The sequence below is a fragment of the Neofelis nebulosa genome, chromosome 3 (assembly GCF_028018385.1).
Source record: "Neofelis nebulosa isolate mNeoNeb1 chromosome 3, mNeoNeb1.pri, whole genome shotgun sequence".
NCBI lineage: Eukaryota > Metazoa > Chordata > Mammalia > Carnivora > Felidae > Neofelis > Neofelis nebulosa.
Window position 1 is genome coordinate 166,933,968 of NC_080784.1, and position 18,367 is coordinate 166,952,334.

General features: G+C 39.3%; 1 protein-coding gene across 10 annotated transcripts in view; it reads left to right on the top strand.

The window, feature by feature from the left end:
• CORIN (corin, serine peptidase) overlaps window positions 1-18,367 on the top strand; it is a 261,992-nt gene that overhangs the window by 18,711 nt on the left and 224,914 nt on the right. For all 10 annotated transcript variants that reach the window (XM_058722685.1, XM_058722683.1, XM_058722680.1 and 7 more), the window contains exon 2: window positions 13,636-13,780. In XM_058722685.1, the coding sequence (XP_058578668.1) occupies window positions 13,636-13,780 (145 nt within the window). The remainder of the gene's footprint in view (window positions 1-13,635; window positions 13,781-18,367) is intronic.

The following is an 18,367-nucleotide window of genomic DNA, read 5'->3' on the forward strand; positions in this document are numbered from 1 at the left end:
GAAGGCATTAGCTCTCAGTGCTAGTTAATGCCTATAGAATGTGGGAGAAATTTGCTAACCTAGGACTTTGCCTTGCATCCAGAGCATAGAGCTTACCGTGCAATATGTGTTCAATAGATGCCGGCTGAACAGCCCAAATGTTTCTTAACCAGAAAACATAGTACCCTGGGGGACACTTAGAAATAATGGAGGATGTGCTGTTGGTCACAATGCCTGGGCAGGGTGAGGAGAATTACTGCTGGCATTTATTAGGTGGTGGCCAGGGATGCCAAATGTCCTGAAATATGTGTGAGAGTCCCATCAGTGAAAAATTGCCCTGCAAAAATATCAATTATGTTGATTTCCCTTGGCCTCCCTCCTCCCTCAACCAACACACACATGCTCCTAGCCCCATCAAAATGAAGGCTGGAGAAATACTGTTGTTTAATCTTGGGGCAAAAGTGAAAACTTACATATTTTTAAAAACATAGCAATGTGGACTGACTGTGCCCTAGTTCACTTCGCCTTTATGGTTGACTTACTGTCCTTTCTGCATAGTTTTACTGCCGGATCATGGGCTATTGAAGTTACTCATTAAGATGTGCATCTCCTGGGAGGTAGACTGTCAACTCCCGGAGGGCAGGGGCTATGTCTTTCTCACCTTTGTATCCTTAGAGCTCAGCTGCACAGAGAATAGGTGCTAAATAAGCATGAGTGGAACAAGCCAAATTAATGTTTTAGCATGTAGCATAGACATGTTTTGTAATGGAACACAAGACAGGACTTCTGAATTTTCCAACTAGAATATTCATGAAATATAGCAAAACAAATGATGACTGTTAAGTTTGGAATACACCCCTTTGCTACAGGTATTCAGAAAGAAATTGCTGCTTCATCTAACACATAAAATCCTAACTTGTACTTTTTTTTTTTTTTTTTTTTTTTTTTTTTTTTTTTTGCTGCAAGATCCCTTTCAGGTAGGTTCAGTAGGTTAACTGTTTTCGACATCTGTTTATGTTTTACTTTGCATTGAAATGCCTGAAATGGATTGTTGTAGAGCATAAAATCCATTTTGTCTTGTATGCATTCCCTGATTATTTTCAGCTGTAGGGAGTCAATATTTTAGTTCTGTACTCACTTTCCCAATCTGTTTGAATTTTTTAAAGTCACAACATTTCCATTGTTATAGGATCAGCAAGTCAATTAGGTCTCAAATTTGCACGAAGTCAACAGCTTCCTTAGTGCTCCATGAAAAATAGGTTTGGCTTCATTTGACAATATGTTAGGCTCCTCTGGATTTTGCTGTAGCATTCTTAGAAATATAGTAACTTATAGTCAGGATGTGAAATTTAAAACATTTTAATGAATGGATGTCAAATATTTAATTTCCTGAGGGACAGATAACCCAACCCTCTTCCCCCTTTCCCTCTCCCCCCTCCCCAGCCTCCATTGTTTCCAAAGAAACATACTGAAAAGGCTTTAAGACTCTGTAATACATGCAGAAAGACTTCTGATATTGTATCTACTTTAAAAGGAATCTTTTATTACTTTACGATTTGTGGCTGTCATAAAATGGTAACATCAACATGTTTGAGATTGGGGGCAAAGTCATCTCACAACAAGGACGCAGGGCCCCATTTATCTATCTTGTCTAGATGGGGAGTTGCCTGCTGTTTTGTTCTGAGATCATCTTCTGTAACTGTAACAGAAATTTGACCCTCCCACCTTGCTCTGAAGAAAATGAGGTTTACCTTAAAAGATTTGCCTGTTGCCCCTGAAGACATCGCCTCACTTGAATAAAGATTATTATAACTTTCCCCCAGAGACTGAATTGAACAAACTCAACACAATGTGTTGGAGAGAAATCAAGGCTCTTAGAGCTTTTTGAACTTGAAAGAGACATTGTTATTCTTCTTTTCTTTTGCTTTACCAATTTCATTTTATTTTTGGAATATTTGTGGTTGGCACCAGACATTTATTTTTCAACCCTTACTTACACATATGGAAATATGATTAGGACATGGTGATGGCTTTATAAGGTCACCTAGATTGTCAGTGGTGGAGACAATATTGTACAAGTTGTCTCTGAAACATTCCAATCTTCCCTCTCATATTTCAGACTTCGGCTAAACAATGCTACCCTCAAAACAGAAACAATGAAGTGATATGCTGCCTGGGTACTGGATTATTATTATTAGTCTCTTCGGCAGGAAAAATATTTGTCAGTATTTAGTGTCTGTATTGAGCATCCCTTCTGGGATGTGGGGATATGGAACTTGGGTTGGGGGTACTATCTGGTGCTGCTGTTAAGTTAATTTTCAAAGGAGAAAATGTGAGCCTGGTTGCCTTGCAGAACCATGTGTTCTGGTGTGAACTGAGTAATTTCATTTTGAGAGAGCTCATGAGTTCTTTGAACTTTTTATGCTTCAATTAAATACCAGAAAATGGGATGAAAAGACTTACTGAAAACCAGATGCTTGTTTTTCATGCCTCTTGGAATATTAAAAACAAACATCACAACAAAAGACATTTGGGTTTGACATAATTCACTGATGGATGATTTTGGAGGCATTTTGCTTAGTGGTAGAGTGGGAGCTAATATTTGAAGAATTAACAGATGTCTGGTCTGAGTGTATCTAAATCACTAATCTCTTATTCAATAAATCTACTTTTAATTCATATAGAGAACGCTTCCACAGCTCATTGAGACCAGAGTGGAGAAAGCATCTAGCGCTGGCAGGTTTTCTTCTCAAATATGGGGTAACAGTTGGCTTGTTTTTTGTCAGTGGATAGACAGTGGAAGGGGATTGGAGAAGCTCTTTCTTGGGTACTGGAAGCACGTTTCAAATCACATTTTGGAGTGATGGTCGTACAGGACCATGTTCCATGCTGAGTATCGAGCAGCAAGTGGAGTCTTGGGTGTCTGCATGTTTTCAGGACTGTAATTACATTAACACGTGATGGCATAATAGTCCCACAGAGTTTAAGGGAGCTTCTACGTCCTGTTCAGGCCACAGCAGGCAGAGTGACCTTGTCCTTCTTGCAGGCTGCTCCCTGCATCACGCAAGCAGCAGAGTACAGAATATATTGACAGTTTATCAGCTTTCTGCCCAGCAGACTAAGGTGCTAGGTTGGTCTCGAGCCAACACATAGTTTGGCGGTGGGATGAAATTGTTCTTGTGAATTGTTTCTAACATTGTAAGCAAATCTTGTTTGGTAGGACAGATGGGTATTGGATTCTGCCATAGTTTTGCATAAAATCCCATCCACCAAAATGTGTTCTGTCATTTTGGCTTAGGAATGTTTTTGATATTTGACTTGCTCGTATCATAAACCGCAAAGCGAAACATAGAATTTTACTAGATCTATGAGTTAGGATAACTTGTGGGTAGTAGGTAGTAATATTCGTACATGGCTAAAGTTAACAGGCTATTGACTAACCAGCCCATCTTAACTAAGTCTACATAATTTCATAATTGTATTTAAGAATATAATCATTTTGGGGCACCTGGGTGGCTCAGTTGGTTAAGCACTCGACTTCGGCTCAGGTTGTGATCTCATGGTTTGTGGGTTCGAGCCCCATGTCCAGCTCTGTGCTGACAGTTCAGAGCCTGAAGCCTGCTTCCGATTCTATGTCTCTGTCTCTGCCCTTCCCCTGCTCATGCTCTGTCTCTCTGTCTCTCTGTCTCCTTCTCAAAAATAAAAAATACACATTAAAAAATATATAGTCATTTTGATTTTTAAGAAAATCCATAGTATAGTATCATGTTATAAAGGTAGAATTAACGTCCACACTTCAAAATACTCTGTTAATCTGGAACAGTTTATATACTACCTCAAGTTTGTCTAATCTTTGGTTGTAATTTAAGCAAATACTATTTGAAATAAAAATAATCAACATATCTCTACATATGATATTGTACCTTAAGAAGTAGCAAGCTGATACTAGTCTTTTATAAACAGTGTCTTTGGGTGTGCATACCACTTTTGGAGCTATTGTAGGCCAAGGATAGCATATGTTTGGCAAAACCTTGGAATGGTCAGGAAATAGGGTTTTTGTTGTTGTTAATTATGTTTTTCACGTATTACATATGAACCTGAACCTCCTTTCTATTCTGACTTTTTACTGTTGAAATGATGTTACTTACACTGTGCTAGGCAGAACAATATCCCTATCTTTGAAAACTGATCATTAGAGCCAATGCCCTGCATTCTCAGGGCAAAATATTCTACACTATAGAAACTGTAGAAGATTCCATATTTTCCAGAATTTCAAGTCATTCTCTGGCAATATTTTATAAATTTAATTCTTGACAGTTTACTTATTTTCTTATGATTTTTTCATCTCTCACATCTAAAAGATAGAGAATAGAAAACTTATGCACTTAAAGATTCCAGGTAATTAAGGTTTTACTAGATAATTAGATCAAGGTTATAAAGGTAATTTTGAAATGTGGGCTCTAGAAAGAAATTGAAAAATACCACAGACAGGCCACTTCTAAAATGTATCTCTTAATGGCTGGCTGTGGTAACCTCCATTATGCCATACCTGACCTGGGAGGAGGGGCAGAAACATGGAGACTCAGGAAAAGCTCTATTTCCTACCTCCAAAGGACGAGCTGTTCTCAGGAATGGGTGGTTTTGAGTCTTTTAGGATGAGGGCCATGAGATCTGGTCCTTCATAGGACATCTGGATCCAGCTCTGCATGACTCAGGGTAAAAGCTTAGTCTATCTTCGCAGGGACAGAGCTGGAGTGTGGACAGTGTGTTCTAAAAAGTTCCGAAAACCATAGAATTCGATCAAATTAAAAAATCATGAGATCTCTGGTCTTTCTACTGAGCTTTAGAAAAAGGAACTGAATGACTGAATATTGCTTTGGATTCTGCCTTTTTGTCAGTTGCTTTGAATTATTTTTATAAGTTATTCACAAAGAGCCTCACACTCATCTATAAATGGGTATGGTAATAGCAACCACCTAGTAGAGTTTTTTGAGGATTAAGAACATTTTTATATGCAAAACACTGAGAGCAGTGTCGGGCTCACAGGAAATGCCCAATTGATTTTTTGCTGTATTGTTATTATTTCTGTTATTATTATGATGGTAGTAATTATTCCAACATGGAACAGCATTTTACTCCTTGTGTTTCCAGGACTCTTCTGACAGTGGAAGGGCAGATTTAGATGAATTTATTGATTCATCATTTTAATACTTTTATGAAGTGCCTACTACAGTCAAGGCCCTTTTCACGTATAGGGCTACATTGGCGAGCAAAAGCCAACATGGTCCCTGACTTTATGGCGCTTACAGTGTGGCAGGAATAACCAACAGAATCTAATGAGCACACACATATATGTAAATTGCAACTGGGATAAAGAGCAGAAAGATGAGAACTAATCATGGTCATGAGTGGATGTAGGAAGGGTGAGTCTTGAGGGACACAGGCTGGTTGGGAGATGGAGGGAGGCCGTTCTAGGCAGAGAGTTCTTCTGAGCATCCGGAAGAGCCAGGTGGCAGAAGGTAGAGAGGGAGGCCATGAGAGGTGTCCAAAGAGGCTAGCATTGGCGGTGCAGACCCAGAAGCGTCCCTAGATCCTGCTACTGCAAAGTGTGGTTCTCAGACCACTAGCATCAGCGTTACCTGGGAGCTGGGGAGGAATGCACAGTCTCAGGCTCCACCCCAGACCTGCTGGCTCAGACTCCTCCCACATGTTTCACATGTACATCGAAGTCTGACAAACACTGTCTTCTATGCCACGTGAAAGAAGTTTGCGTTTGTTTCTGGAGGGTTTTAAGCAGGGCTACAATGTGAGGTTGGAAGGGGACAGGTGAGGATAGGGGGAAACCAAGTAGGAGATTGCTGAAGTTGGGAGAGAATGTGGGGTTTCCAATGGGATTGCAAGATGACCTAGTCCACTAATTGCCTGCATTTTAACCAACCTCACGTTTTATTGCTTGCTCCCTATTAACTTCTGATGAAACATTTTGGCTACTACACTGTATTTAGAAATTAAAAAAAAAAGTGTATATTTATTTTTGGGAGAGTGTAAGTGGGGGAGAGGTGGAGAGAGGGGGACAGGGGATCTGAAGTGGGCTCTGTACTGATAGGATGACAGCAGCGAGCCTGATGTGGGGCTCAAACTCATGAACCTTGAGATCATGACCCGAGCTGAAGTTGGACGCTCAACTGTCTGAGCCATCCAGGTGCCCCTCTAGAGATTTTTTAGAAGTTTATTTATTTATTTTGAGAGAGAGAGAGAGAGAGAGAGAGAGAGAGTGCAAACAGGGGAGTGCAGAGAGAGAGGAAGAGGGAATCCCAAGCAGGCTTCTCACTGTCAGCACACAGCCCTACTTGGGGCTTGATCTCAGGAATTATGAGATCATGACCTGAGCCAAAATCAAGAGTTGGACGTGTAACTGACTGAACTACCCAGGTGCCCTAGAAATTTTTAATTGAAAATTGATAAGCTGTATTTTACTATGTTGTAAATTTTTTCTTCTGAATTTATCCTTGTTGAAGACATATAAAAGGCACCTAGCTCCTGAGTAGCAGGAGATAATCTACTGTGGCCACACCGAGTTTCTGTTATTCTGGTCAAAGGCAAACACATTTGACACTTCTATTATTTATCAAAAAGTCTCTTATGATTTTTATCTCCCTCCCATACACAGTAAGTAAATTAAAAACCCCAAATATTTCTTGGGACATGTTTTGAACTTTAATTGTGAGTCATCTATTCAACTGAGAAAACGTATATTTAATTGATCCTACTATGTACTATGTACTCTTACCTAGTACTGAGATTGTAGATTGATAATTTTAGTTTGTACATACATGACCATGATCCAAAGTAGAAAATGATAAGTACGTAGGTCAGTTAAAATTGCTTCAACTGCAAGTGATGGAATATTCAGACTGACAGTGATTTATCAAGAATTTATTCTTTTCTCATGTGAATGTAGTCTGGAAAATAAGCAGTTCAGGACTGATAGATTAGCTTCACAAATCTATCAGGGATTCAGTTTCCTTCTTTCTTGCTACTCGGCTGCCTTCTGCATATAGTTTTTACTTCAGAGTCTAAAATGGTTGCTTGAGCTCCAGCTATTACATCCATATTCCCACCAGCAGGAAAGAGGAAAGACAATACCCCTCTCTTTGAGGACCCTTCCTGTAAGTCACATTTACTACTTCTAGTTTCATTTCATGAGCAAGAACTCAGCCACATGGCCTTCCATAGCTGCAAGCAAGGCTGGGAAATGTTGTCTCTATTCTTAGTGGCCATTAAATATGGACCCAAACAAAATTTAGGATTCTGTTTCTAAGATTAAAGGAAAGAATAGATGCTAGCAGTCAATTAGTCTCTGCCACCTACCAGAAATTCAGATAAGGCAGAGGGAGATGATTTATAGCTAGGATATCAAGGGAAACTTTCTGAATGAGGTTAAATATGAATTACTTCTCCGAGGATTCGGACTTAGGCAGGTAGATGTTGGAGAAATAGTGTGGAACCATGATTTCCAAACTGTGGGCTGAGGTCTCCCAAACACTGCAGTGACTCACAGAGGCTCTGCTAGTTATTTTCAGTTTTTGAAGGGAATCCAGTGATACTCAACATTTGTTGGTTATCAAAAGAAATACTAGCTTGAGATAGTTTACAGTTTCAACATTGTGCTATATTCCTCTTGATATCATCCTGTCTTCATAAGGCTGGGTTCTTGATGGTTACTGTGTAAAAAGTTGTACCACGGAAAAAATCACACACGATGAATGGTGGTGATTTCCAATCTGATTCCAAGGTTTGAGGTGTGTAAGTATTTGTCATTACTTAAGAATCACATGAAAATTTTGCTTATTTCAATTTATGTGTTGTATTTTTTCAAATGGCTACTAAGTGCTTACGATGCAAAAACTTATAAAATAGTGGTACCAAGAGACTTAAAGAAATGGAATTGTTAGGCATTGCTTTTGGTTTAGGCCACTGAAAAAATATTACCTGGAAGCCGATAATTCCCTGAGCCAAGAATGTCTGGGAATCTCTGATTTAGAGGGTTAATAGTGTTACAAAACCACTTCTTTTCATGTCCTTAACAAAGATAGTATTTAAAAAATTTTGCCTATAAAAAACCCCACTAAAATTTACTCCTTGAATCACAAAAGTTTCTAACTGACTTCAAAGCTCATAATAGGAAATGTGAGTATGGAATTGTACCAATACTCCTAGTAAAAGCCAATTTTATTAATTTTAGTATATTTTCCCTGAACGGGAAATACTTTTACTTTTTTTACCAAACACATTTTCTACTCCATGATTTTGGAATAGACTTTGTAAGGCGTATATAAATTAAAAAAAGAAGTAGTAATTTCCATTAATGATGCACAGAGCAATTTCTGTTTAGGTGATTTAATTCATTTATTTATCCAATTGGTATTGGTCCACTCCTGATTGTGTTCAGGTTCTACTGTAGATGCTGGTACACTGATGAGAAAAGGGAACGATTTTCATATAAAGAGAGAGTCACAACTGAGTTAGTACTATTTATGCTATGATTACAGAAGCAGGTATCTCCTTGTTCTAAAGCACCTTCTGCCATTTGCAGCTGTGGAAGTATTCCCAAGACTGTACTATGTGCTAATGAAGTCAGATGCTCCAGGAAGGCAAAACAAGATAAAGGTTAATGTACCTGAAATGTCAACTATGGTCTCTTTGACCTTTGAAATCTTTTTTTAAGTTTATGTATTTATTTTGAGAGAGAGAGAGAACATGAGTGAGAGATCATGTGTGAGCAGGAGAGGGGCAGAGAGAGAAGGAGAGAGAGAATCCCAAGCAGGTTCCATGATGTCAGCATAGAGCCTGACGTGGAGTTGAACTCAAGAACCATGAGACCATGACCTGAGCCAAAAGCAAGAGTCGGATGCTTAACTGGGCCACCCAGATGTCCCTGACCTTTGAAATCTTAACAAAATGGACTTGAAATCCCACACACCCCTGTGGAAGTCCAAAGCCCTCTCCAAATCTCTACCAACACACTGGGTACATGCTTCTCATGATCATATCTTGGTTCTAGGCTCTGAATTTTCTGAATTAGTTAAGTTTGGGAATCATTTTTCATGTTGCCTTTTCTCATATCCAGTGATATACATCCTCTTCATCATTCTGGCTAGAATGTAGAGAACAAATTAGGGAGAGAAATAATGGATATAGGTAAACATGATGGTAAATTTTTGCTAGAATATAAGATCTATGAAGCTGGAGATTTTTGCCTGCATAATGATATATCCCAAGTGCCCAAACATCACCTGACACACAACAAGTGCTCAATTACTTTTTCCTGAGATAGGAAACTCTAGAAAAATACCAGATAGGAGGATAAAGATTATTTTTTTTGTTTCAGACATGTTAAGTTTGAAGTATTTTTGTAACATCCATTGAGAAGATGTCAAATGGCCAGTTGGATGCAAAAGTCTGGAGCTCAGGGGAAAGATTTATGCTCAGTATTTAAAGATGTAAGTCACATGTACAGGGTGGGCAATTGATGCTATTTGTGTAGGTGACATTGCCTGGAGACTGTGAATGTGAGAAAAGAGCCTACAGAAAGAGAGGGAATGACCATAGAGGCAGGAGAAAGAGAAGTCAAGGGAAGAAAGTGCTTGAAGCAGATGGGAGTGGCTGAGAATATGATCATTCAAATGATATTGAGATGTCATTACAATGATGAATGAAAAATGTCATTTGGATATGGCAATATGGACATTGTTGGTGACCATACCTAAAAGTCTTTTGGTGTGGTGACAGAAGTGGGTCCCAAATTGTAGTGGCCACAAGAGTGAACAGTAAGTGGAGACATTTGGACAATAAATATTAACAACCCTTAGGGTGTTTGGGATGCAAAAGAAGGAGAGAAATAGGACAGTGGCTGTTGTAATTAGGCTTGAGGACAGTTAAAAAAAATAACTGGAGAAATCTAAACATGATAAAAAGCTGATGGCAGTGAGAGGGGGTGGGGAAGGAGGGAGAGAAGGAGAGAGAGAGAATAAGAGAGAGAGAGAAAGAATTTGGATTTGGATGTATGATTTAATGGAGAATTAAGATGTAAGATTCCTGAGCAGGGAAAAGGAGATGGAGTGTGGGAGGATTAGCCTTTAAAAAAAATTTTTTTTAAAGTTTATTTATTTTGAGAGAGAGAGAGAGAGAGAGAGCACGTGGGGTAGGAGAAAATATCCTAGTTAGATAGATTGTATCCGTACATGTGGTATAAACCAACATGGCAGCTTTTAAAAGAAATGTAGCTCTTAAGATACGAGAAATGAGTTTTTACCAGCAGGATTAACAAAACACAAGAAGGACATATTTGAAGTATGTGCAGGTCAATCAGATGCAGTCTTGCCCGCCTGTCCCATGGAATGCTGTGCTTGTGCTTGTCTTACAGTTTCAAGCCCGTGGAGGTAGTTTCTGGAAGAGGGTGCCCTCTGGAGAGAGGGTTGTAGTCCACTGAAACAAAGCTTAGGAATTTCCCCAGCAGGTTATCTCATCTGGTGTTATTAACTCAACAAGAGAGTCTAAGAGTTATGTTATGCCCAGGGGAAACTCCTCTGGCCTCTGAGTAATGCAGCACTTATAGCTATAGTCCTAAGTGGTCATGAGTACGGGAGGACAGTTATGAAATTGACAATAGTGCTGGCTTTCTTCTAAGTATTTCTTTCTCTTCTCCCCTTGATAAGAGCAAACAATTTCCTAGACACGGGAGAACATATTTGCACAAATCGTGAATATGGTTTCTGGAGGTCAAGTACTTGTTGACTTGTTGACTTGACTCCTATATCCATAGGAGATATCAGAATGAGCTTCTAGCACTTTCTCCGCTGACTCTTCATGGATCAATACTAAATAGGATGTGCTTGGCTACAAGATTCCAGACAGTGCTGAGGCCATTGTGAATTTGCTACCTAAGAAGATGATCTCTGTAACCTCCTGTGACCGTCTTAACAAAGAAACCTTTTCTACTGTTATAGAAGCCAAAGAAAGTTCATAACTTCCTTACCTCTCTGATTGTATCTTACCACTCTTTAAAACTATAGTAGGACTTTTCAGGGGTACTTTTCTCAGAATTATGTTTGCCTCAAGTGCTGGTTCTCTGTAATGCTTTACCTGATCCTGCAGCAAGAAATTGTATTCTTATCTTTCGAATTCTTACGGCACTTCAGCTGTAAGTGTCATGGTGCTTAACATTTGCTACCTTGACATGTAGATATATCGTTTATGGCCTTATCTCTCCTATAAGACCGTGAGCTTTTGGGGGACAGTTAGTCTGAAATCATAGTTACATCCATCACCATGCTGATGATAATCTTAGGTTTTCAATAACTAATTGCTGAGTAAATGAAGTAAGTCAGTAGATTCTCCTACTGTCTCTGTTGGGCTGTAGTCCCACACTTGCTTATTTCCATGCCTGAAAGGACACCACCCGTCCAACGCTGGTGTTGTAATTATTGTGCTATTGCAGGTCTTATATTAAATTGTGTCAGTGTGTTGGTTTGCAAACTTAGGAGCTTCCTGGGTAAAATTTGAAACTGGCTTTTACACACAAAGTGCAAGGAGATACTGAAGAAAAAGACAGACCACTTCAGATTGGTAGATGGTAGGTTTAAGAAGCAAGGTAACTTACTATGAGGCTTGTCTTAGGCAGACAAGATGAGTGAATTTCCACACCTGCCTGCCTGAATCATAAAAGTTTATATAGAGGCCTTAACTAGGTTTAGTCATGTGTATTGTCCAGATGGTCTCAACAACACATTGCTCTCTCAAGGCTGCATTCTTGAAAATGGCTCTGGCTGTGGGAACAGTGCTACATTTCAAGGACGGGGAAGGGGTGAGGAGCCTCTGATTGCCTGGGTCCCGCTCACGGGTCAATGGGTGGTCACATTCTTTTTATGGTCTCCTCTAACACAGTGCCATGTCTTCGTGCAGATCAAATTGTAAATTAACCCAGATCTCACTTTGGCTGGTGGATTAAGCCAGGTGCAGAGGGAATGGGTCAGTAAAGACACTAACCTAGCAGATCAAGCCATTCTCAAGCTAACATCATAGGTTCTTTCAAATAATATGTCTCATGGGGTATGCTTAAAATTACAGAGGGTGCCATTACATCATAGTACATGTAGTGAACACTGCCTGCAATATGTGTTAGCGAATAAGAATTGATTCTGATTTAGGGGGAATAAAGCAGAAATGGAATATCACATATGCCTTGCAATCCAGAAGAACGTATCCAAGTTGCCTTTTTATCCATGAGAAATTATCAAGTACTTGTTATATGCTGTAAACGATCGAGTACAGGACCATTCTATTAGGACAACTTCTTGATTAGGATAAAGGTCTATCTCAAAGGCCATTCATTTTTCAAAATTAGACATTCGTTATAAAGGAAGAACCAACAAAACCTGATAATGCGTGGCATGGGGGGATGATGGAGAAGTGAGGAGTCTTGGGGTACTGGAGTAGTGGAAAGTCTGTTAGCAAAAATATGGAAATCAAGAGAACTAGTTTGAAGGTAGAGACAGAGAAAGAGATTAATTTGGTTTTGGACTTGTTGAGAAGAGATGCCGCTGAGCACCGGGCATTGGAAATATATGATACAACCTGGAAGGAAGTTGGAGACTCGAGAAAGGTTCAGGAGTCATTCATGCAGAGGTTATCATTCAAGTTCTGAAACTGTCACAGAAGAAAATGCTAGGAGAGTCAAAAGTCTAAGAGGAAGCCGTGAGAAACACCTTCACATGGAACTGGAAGAGTTGCTCATAGTGAGGGACTCAAATCACTTTTAATTTCATCTCAGACTCCTGTTGAAAATGTCAGTGCCCTAAACTAGCCATTTGCAAGAAATGAACTTCCAGACATCATTTCTGGCAAGAGACCGAACTAAAAATTAAGGTATTTAATTTTAGTTTAAATTAGCAAAATTTCAAGTACTTTAAGATAAGAACGTTGTCGGAACCATCTCATAATGCTTTCACAAATAGATAGACTGCAGGGGCAACCTGGCCGGTGGAAGGTATCCTCAGGGGTTGTCAGTGTTTAACTGGTCAACAGGACAGGCTCTCTTTTTCATTGTTCAGCTTGTCACTAAATACATGGTCAGTAATATTTAATCTTGTTGAATTATAAATGGCTGAAAATTAATTTTATCCAGATTCATGCAGATTGGGCTTAGGACTGAGGGGACAAACAACAATGAAATCTGGATAATGTCCTGTCTACACCTACCCACCAATATTTTATCACTGTACTAGGTAGTCTTTGCTTGTAGCTCTGGGCCAAGTTAAGTCCTTGCCATGGAAACTCAGAGCCCTTTGAAATAATACCAAATTGGCAAATATGTTAAAAAATTCAAGATGGGATATCGTTAAAAGTTCATGTACTCCTGAAAAACACTTCAGAAACAGATGATTTTATCTGCCTTGAATGTGGTTGTATAGTTATTTGTTCACTTAATAGTGTGATTTAATGCCTAAGTCCATTTTCATGCCCTAAAGTACACGCACTAGAATCTCTCAGGAATGCTGCTTCTCTGAATGGACAGCTGTACTCTATAATTTCATACCATGTATTGCGTTGCTTTGTAATATTAAAACCATGTTTCATATTCCTCTTTTACGTTAGGTCTTGGGAGCTGTTGACAATAACATGGGTGATGGCTGCTCTCAGAAGCTGGCAACTGCGAATATTCTCCGTTTCCTGTTGCTGGTCTTGATTCCGTGTATCTGTGCCCTCATTGTCCTGCTCGTGATCCTGCTCTCCTTTGTTGGTGAGTGATGCCACTATTAAAGAAAAATGAAGTCAAAATGAAAATGAGCATAACCGTCATTTCTACTTAGTACTTATTTAACCCGAAGTGTCAACTTGATGAAAGGGTTACCTGTTGACTATCTAATGCAAATCTGAAGTTTCTGCCAGTGTAATCACTCTGCTAGTGATTATTATCAATATAAATTAATGAAGTAATTAATTAAAAGCACTTAAGGTGTGATTACCAGGTACCAGGGACTTTGAAAGTCCCTGAGAACTTGGGGATGGTTAACTTTAAGTCCTTCTTTCTTAGGAACTCATGGGGGAGAGGAAGAGATGATTACTACACAAGGCAACACAAGTTGATGATGGAGGTTTACCCTAGGTACTTTGGGGGAAATCGAAGAAGGGTTCATGAGGCATTAACATTTTAACTTTTGGAGAGTTCATAGCAATTCAGGTAAGAAGGCCATAGTACAAGTACAGGGTTTGGCAGAGAAAATAGCAAGTGCAAAAGTATAACCTTGTGCTAGATGGAGGTAGACTTAGGAGATTGGGTAGAATTTTGGCAGTGGGAGTAAATGCAGTTAGATTGATAGATAAAAGTCCAAATGACACAGGCCCTTGCATGTTGTCCTAAGGGAATTGGGCTTAAGATCCTAGGTAATTGGTTTTCAAATTCTATTCCATGAAACCAAGGTTCTGAGGAAGAATTCCAAGGATTACACAAATGTTTTCTTTTTTCTTTCTTTTTAAAAAAATTGTTTTAAGTTTATTATTTATTTTTGTGTGTGAGAGAGAGAGAGCACACACAAGCAGGGGAGGGGCAGAGAGGAGAGACAGAATCCCATGCAGGCTCCATGCTGTTAGCGCAGAACCCAGTGTGGGCCCAAACTCACAAACCTTGAGATCATAAACTGAGCCAAGCTCAAGAGAAATATGCTTAACCAATTATGTCACCCAGGTGCCCCTTTTTTTTTAATTTTAGAGAGAGAGGGGGGAGAGCTGGAAAGAGGGGCAAAGGGAGAAAGAGAGAATTTTTAAAAAATGTTTATTTTTGAGGCGGGGGGAAGGGCCAGAGAGAGGGAGAGAGGCAGAGAGAAGGGGACAGAGGATCTGAAGCAGGCTCAAAGCCCAATTTGGGGCTCGAACTCATGAACCATGAGATCATGACCTGAGCTGAAGTCGAATGCTTAACCCCTGAGCCACCCAGATGCCCCAGGAGAGAGAGAGAGAGAGAGAGAGAGAGAAAGAAAGAGAAAGAGAATCTTAAGTTGTCTTCACACTGAGTGTGGAGCTTGACATGGGGCTCAATCCCACTAGCCTGGGATCATGACCTGAGCTGAAATCAAGAGTCAGAACCTCAACCAACTGAGCCACCCAGCCTCCCTGCAAATGTTTGTTTTGGCTTTCAATTTATAAAAGAAATCTTAAACACATACTCAAACTAAATATTACACACCAATTTTTAACCGAGTGGAGACCAACAACCAAGTAATTTGTGCTGACAGATTAATTCATTTGTATTTGGATCTTGCTATCTCTGTAAATGAATCAAATGCTAAACTTAAAAGGTGAACTGTTAGTGGGGAGAAACCCCAAAATACTACTTTTGGTAGTTACCTATTGCTATGAATCAGGATTTTTTTGATCATGTGCATTCAAATGAAATAGAGAAATAAATAGCAAGATGATTTTGATCAAATTGCTTACCAACAATTTTGAATTTTTATATTTCATCAAAACTACCTATTATTTTCTAATTGGTTTTTAATAAGTTATACACTTATAACTTATACAGTAAATTAATCCTAATAAAATACAGCTTCTATTTGTAGATATTAGTAACTTATATAGTATTAATTTGAAAATAGTATTTATTTTCTAGAAAAATGCTTGAGAACCGCTGCTATGAGTGGTAGTTTACCATTAGAGGATCTTTCCAAGCAGGGATAAATCTGATCATATTTGCATCTGCAAAAGACAGTAGGTCTAGATAAACCACAAGAGGATTGGAGGCAGAAAGTCAGGAGGCCTTTTTGAGGCTCTGGCTATGGTCTAAGTAAATAATGATAAGGGCTTGAATTAAGGCATTTGGTGCATTAAAATCAGAAATCAGGACTGATTGGATTTTGCTGTGAAGGAAAAGAGGTATCATTGTTGACCTCTGAATTTTTGGCTTAGGCAACCAGGGTGATTTTGGTACCATTTGTTCAAGGAGGAAATAAAAGTGGAAGAGTGTGATGTAGGTAGATGGAAGGCAGGTAGGAAGTTTAGTTTGGACATGTTAACTTAGAGATACTTGTGGGAAAACAAAATATATTGGCATCATAGTTTAAGTGCATTTATCTTGATCAAATTCAACAGTGTAGGCAAGACTAAGAAATGAATGTAGGTATAGGGGCGCCTGGGTGGCTCAGTCGGCTAGGCGACTGACTTCCGCTCAGGTCATGATCTCACAGTTTGTGAGTTCAAGCCCTGCATCGGGCTCTGTGCTGACAGCTCAGAGCCTGGAGCCTGCTTCAGATTCTGTGTCTCCCTCTCTCTCTAACCACTCCCCTGCTCATGCTGTGTCTCTCTCTCTCTCTGTTTCTGTCTCTCTCAAAAATAAATACTAAAAAAAAATTAAAAAAAAAAAAAAGAAATGAATGTAGGTATAGAAGAACATGTTGCTTTCCTAAGGAAATTTCAAAGGAAATTGTGACTACACATGATTTTTGGCTTTCGTGTTCACTTTAGAACTTAGGGTGCCTGAGTATCTCAGTTGGTTGAGTGCTGACTCTTAATTTCAGTTCAACTCCTGATCCCATGGTCATGAGATCAAGCCCCAAGTTGGGCTCTGTGCTAGGCTTGGAGGCTACTTGGGATTCTCTCTCTCCCTCTCTCTCAGCACCGTGCCCCCCCCAATAAATAAATAAACAAAACAAAAAAAAGAACTTAACTTTCACCCCACTGTTACTGGTTTGAAGCTAGAAGGATCCAGAAGGGAAACCGAGTCTGACCAGTTATGAAGGTGTGAATCTCACTGACAGTTGAAGCAATAGAAATAGATGAACCATAAACAGGAAGTGTACTGATCAAAAGCTGAGGGCAAAAGCCCTGGAGTATTTAAGGGGAAGATAAAGAAAAAGAAGGAATCAAGAGATACAGGAAGAATGGTCAGAGAAGAAGGAAAAGAACCTGAAGTGCTGGGTTTCATACCCAAGAAAGGAGAGACACTGCAGAGGTTACAAAGTGACAAGTAAGAAGAGGAAACAAGAAGTGGCTCAGCCCAGGAAGACTTCAGGTTATCTACTGGAGTTTTAGTCGCCCTGCCCCCACATGGTACCAACTGTGGTCCGCTCTCAGGCCAGAGACAGGACAAAACTCTGAAACTCTTCTCTGCCACTCTTTTCTTCCAAGACTCAACTCCCCTCCAGAATTGGCCAGCTTCTGTTTCCTTTCCTGGGCCTTCGGGTCCTTTTTTGGTGTGTTTTGTCCAGATTTATAGTTGTTATCTTTGCGAGGGTCTGTCTGATAGGTGCTTCCTCAGTCAGACCACTGTCATTTTTAAAGGTCTAATTCCTGTAAGAGGTTCAGAGGCTCACACACACTGAAGAGTATTTCCATTCATTCTCAGGGTAGAATGCTAAATGTAAGTTTTAAACACATTTTTAAGTACCTCAGGGGTTGATGGGGGGGTAGAAGGGGGGGGAGGGTGGGTGATGGGCATTGAGGAGGGCACCTTTTGGGATGAGCACTGGGTGTTGTTTGGAAACCAATTTGACAATAAACTTCATATATTGAAAAAAAAAAAAATAAGTACCTCAGGGCTTAGAGGCCTCTGCACGGAGGTGAGATGCTATTAAAGCAGTGCTTTAATCGGGTTAAATTTGTTTGTTTGCTTCTTTATTTATTAGATTCTAATTTTTGTACAGCTTTATTGAAATATAATTCACATACCTATTTAAAGTGTATATTGAACAATTTTTAGTATATTCACAGATAAGTGTCACCATCCCTACAATCAATTGTGGAACATTTTTATCACTTTAAGAAGACACTCTATACTTTTTACTGTGAGTCCCCTATATTTCCATCCTCCTCTTGCAGCCACTAATCTATGTTCTGTCTCTATAGATGTCCCTAGTCTGGACATTTCGTATGAGCATATGTGGTTTTTGTAACTGGCATTTTTTACTTGGCATAATATTTTCAAGATTCATCCATGTTGTATTATGTATCAGTACCCCACTCTTTCTTATGGCCAAATAATGTTCTATTGTATTGATTTACCACATTTTTAAAATCCATTTGCCAGTTGATGGACATTTTAGTTGTTTCCATCTTTTGGTTAGTATGAATAATGTTTCTCTGAATATTCACGTACAAGTTTTTGCGCGAACCTATGTTTCCATTACTCTTGGGTTATACCTAAGAGTACAATTTTTTTTTATCACTATATATGGGATTAGGAAATATACCATTTATAACCACTTTTGAGTACCATTTTGGCTTATATTTAAGTAACCTTTAGAAAGTGAGAGTTTCCTGGACAGTTTCTTCAAAAGCATTCTTTTCATAGATTCTGCCCCAGATGATTTGATATGGATATGTTAAGTAGTAT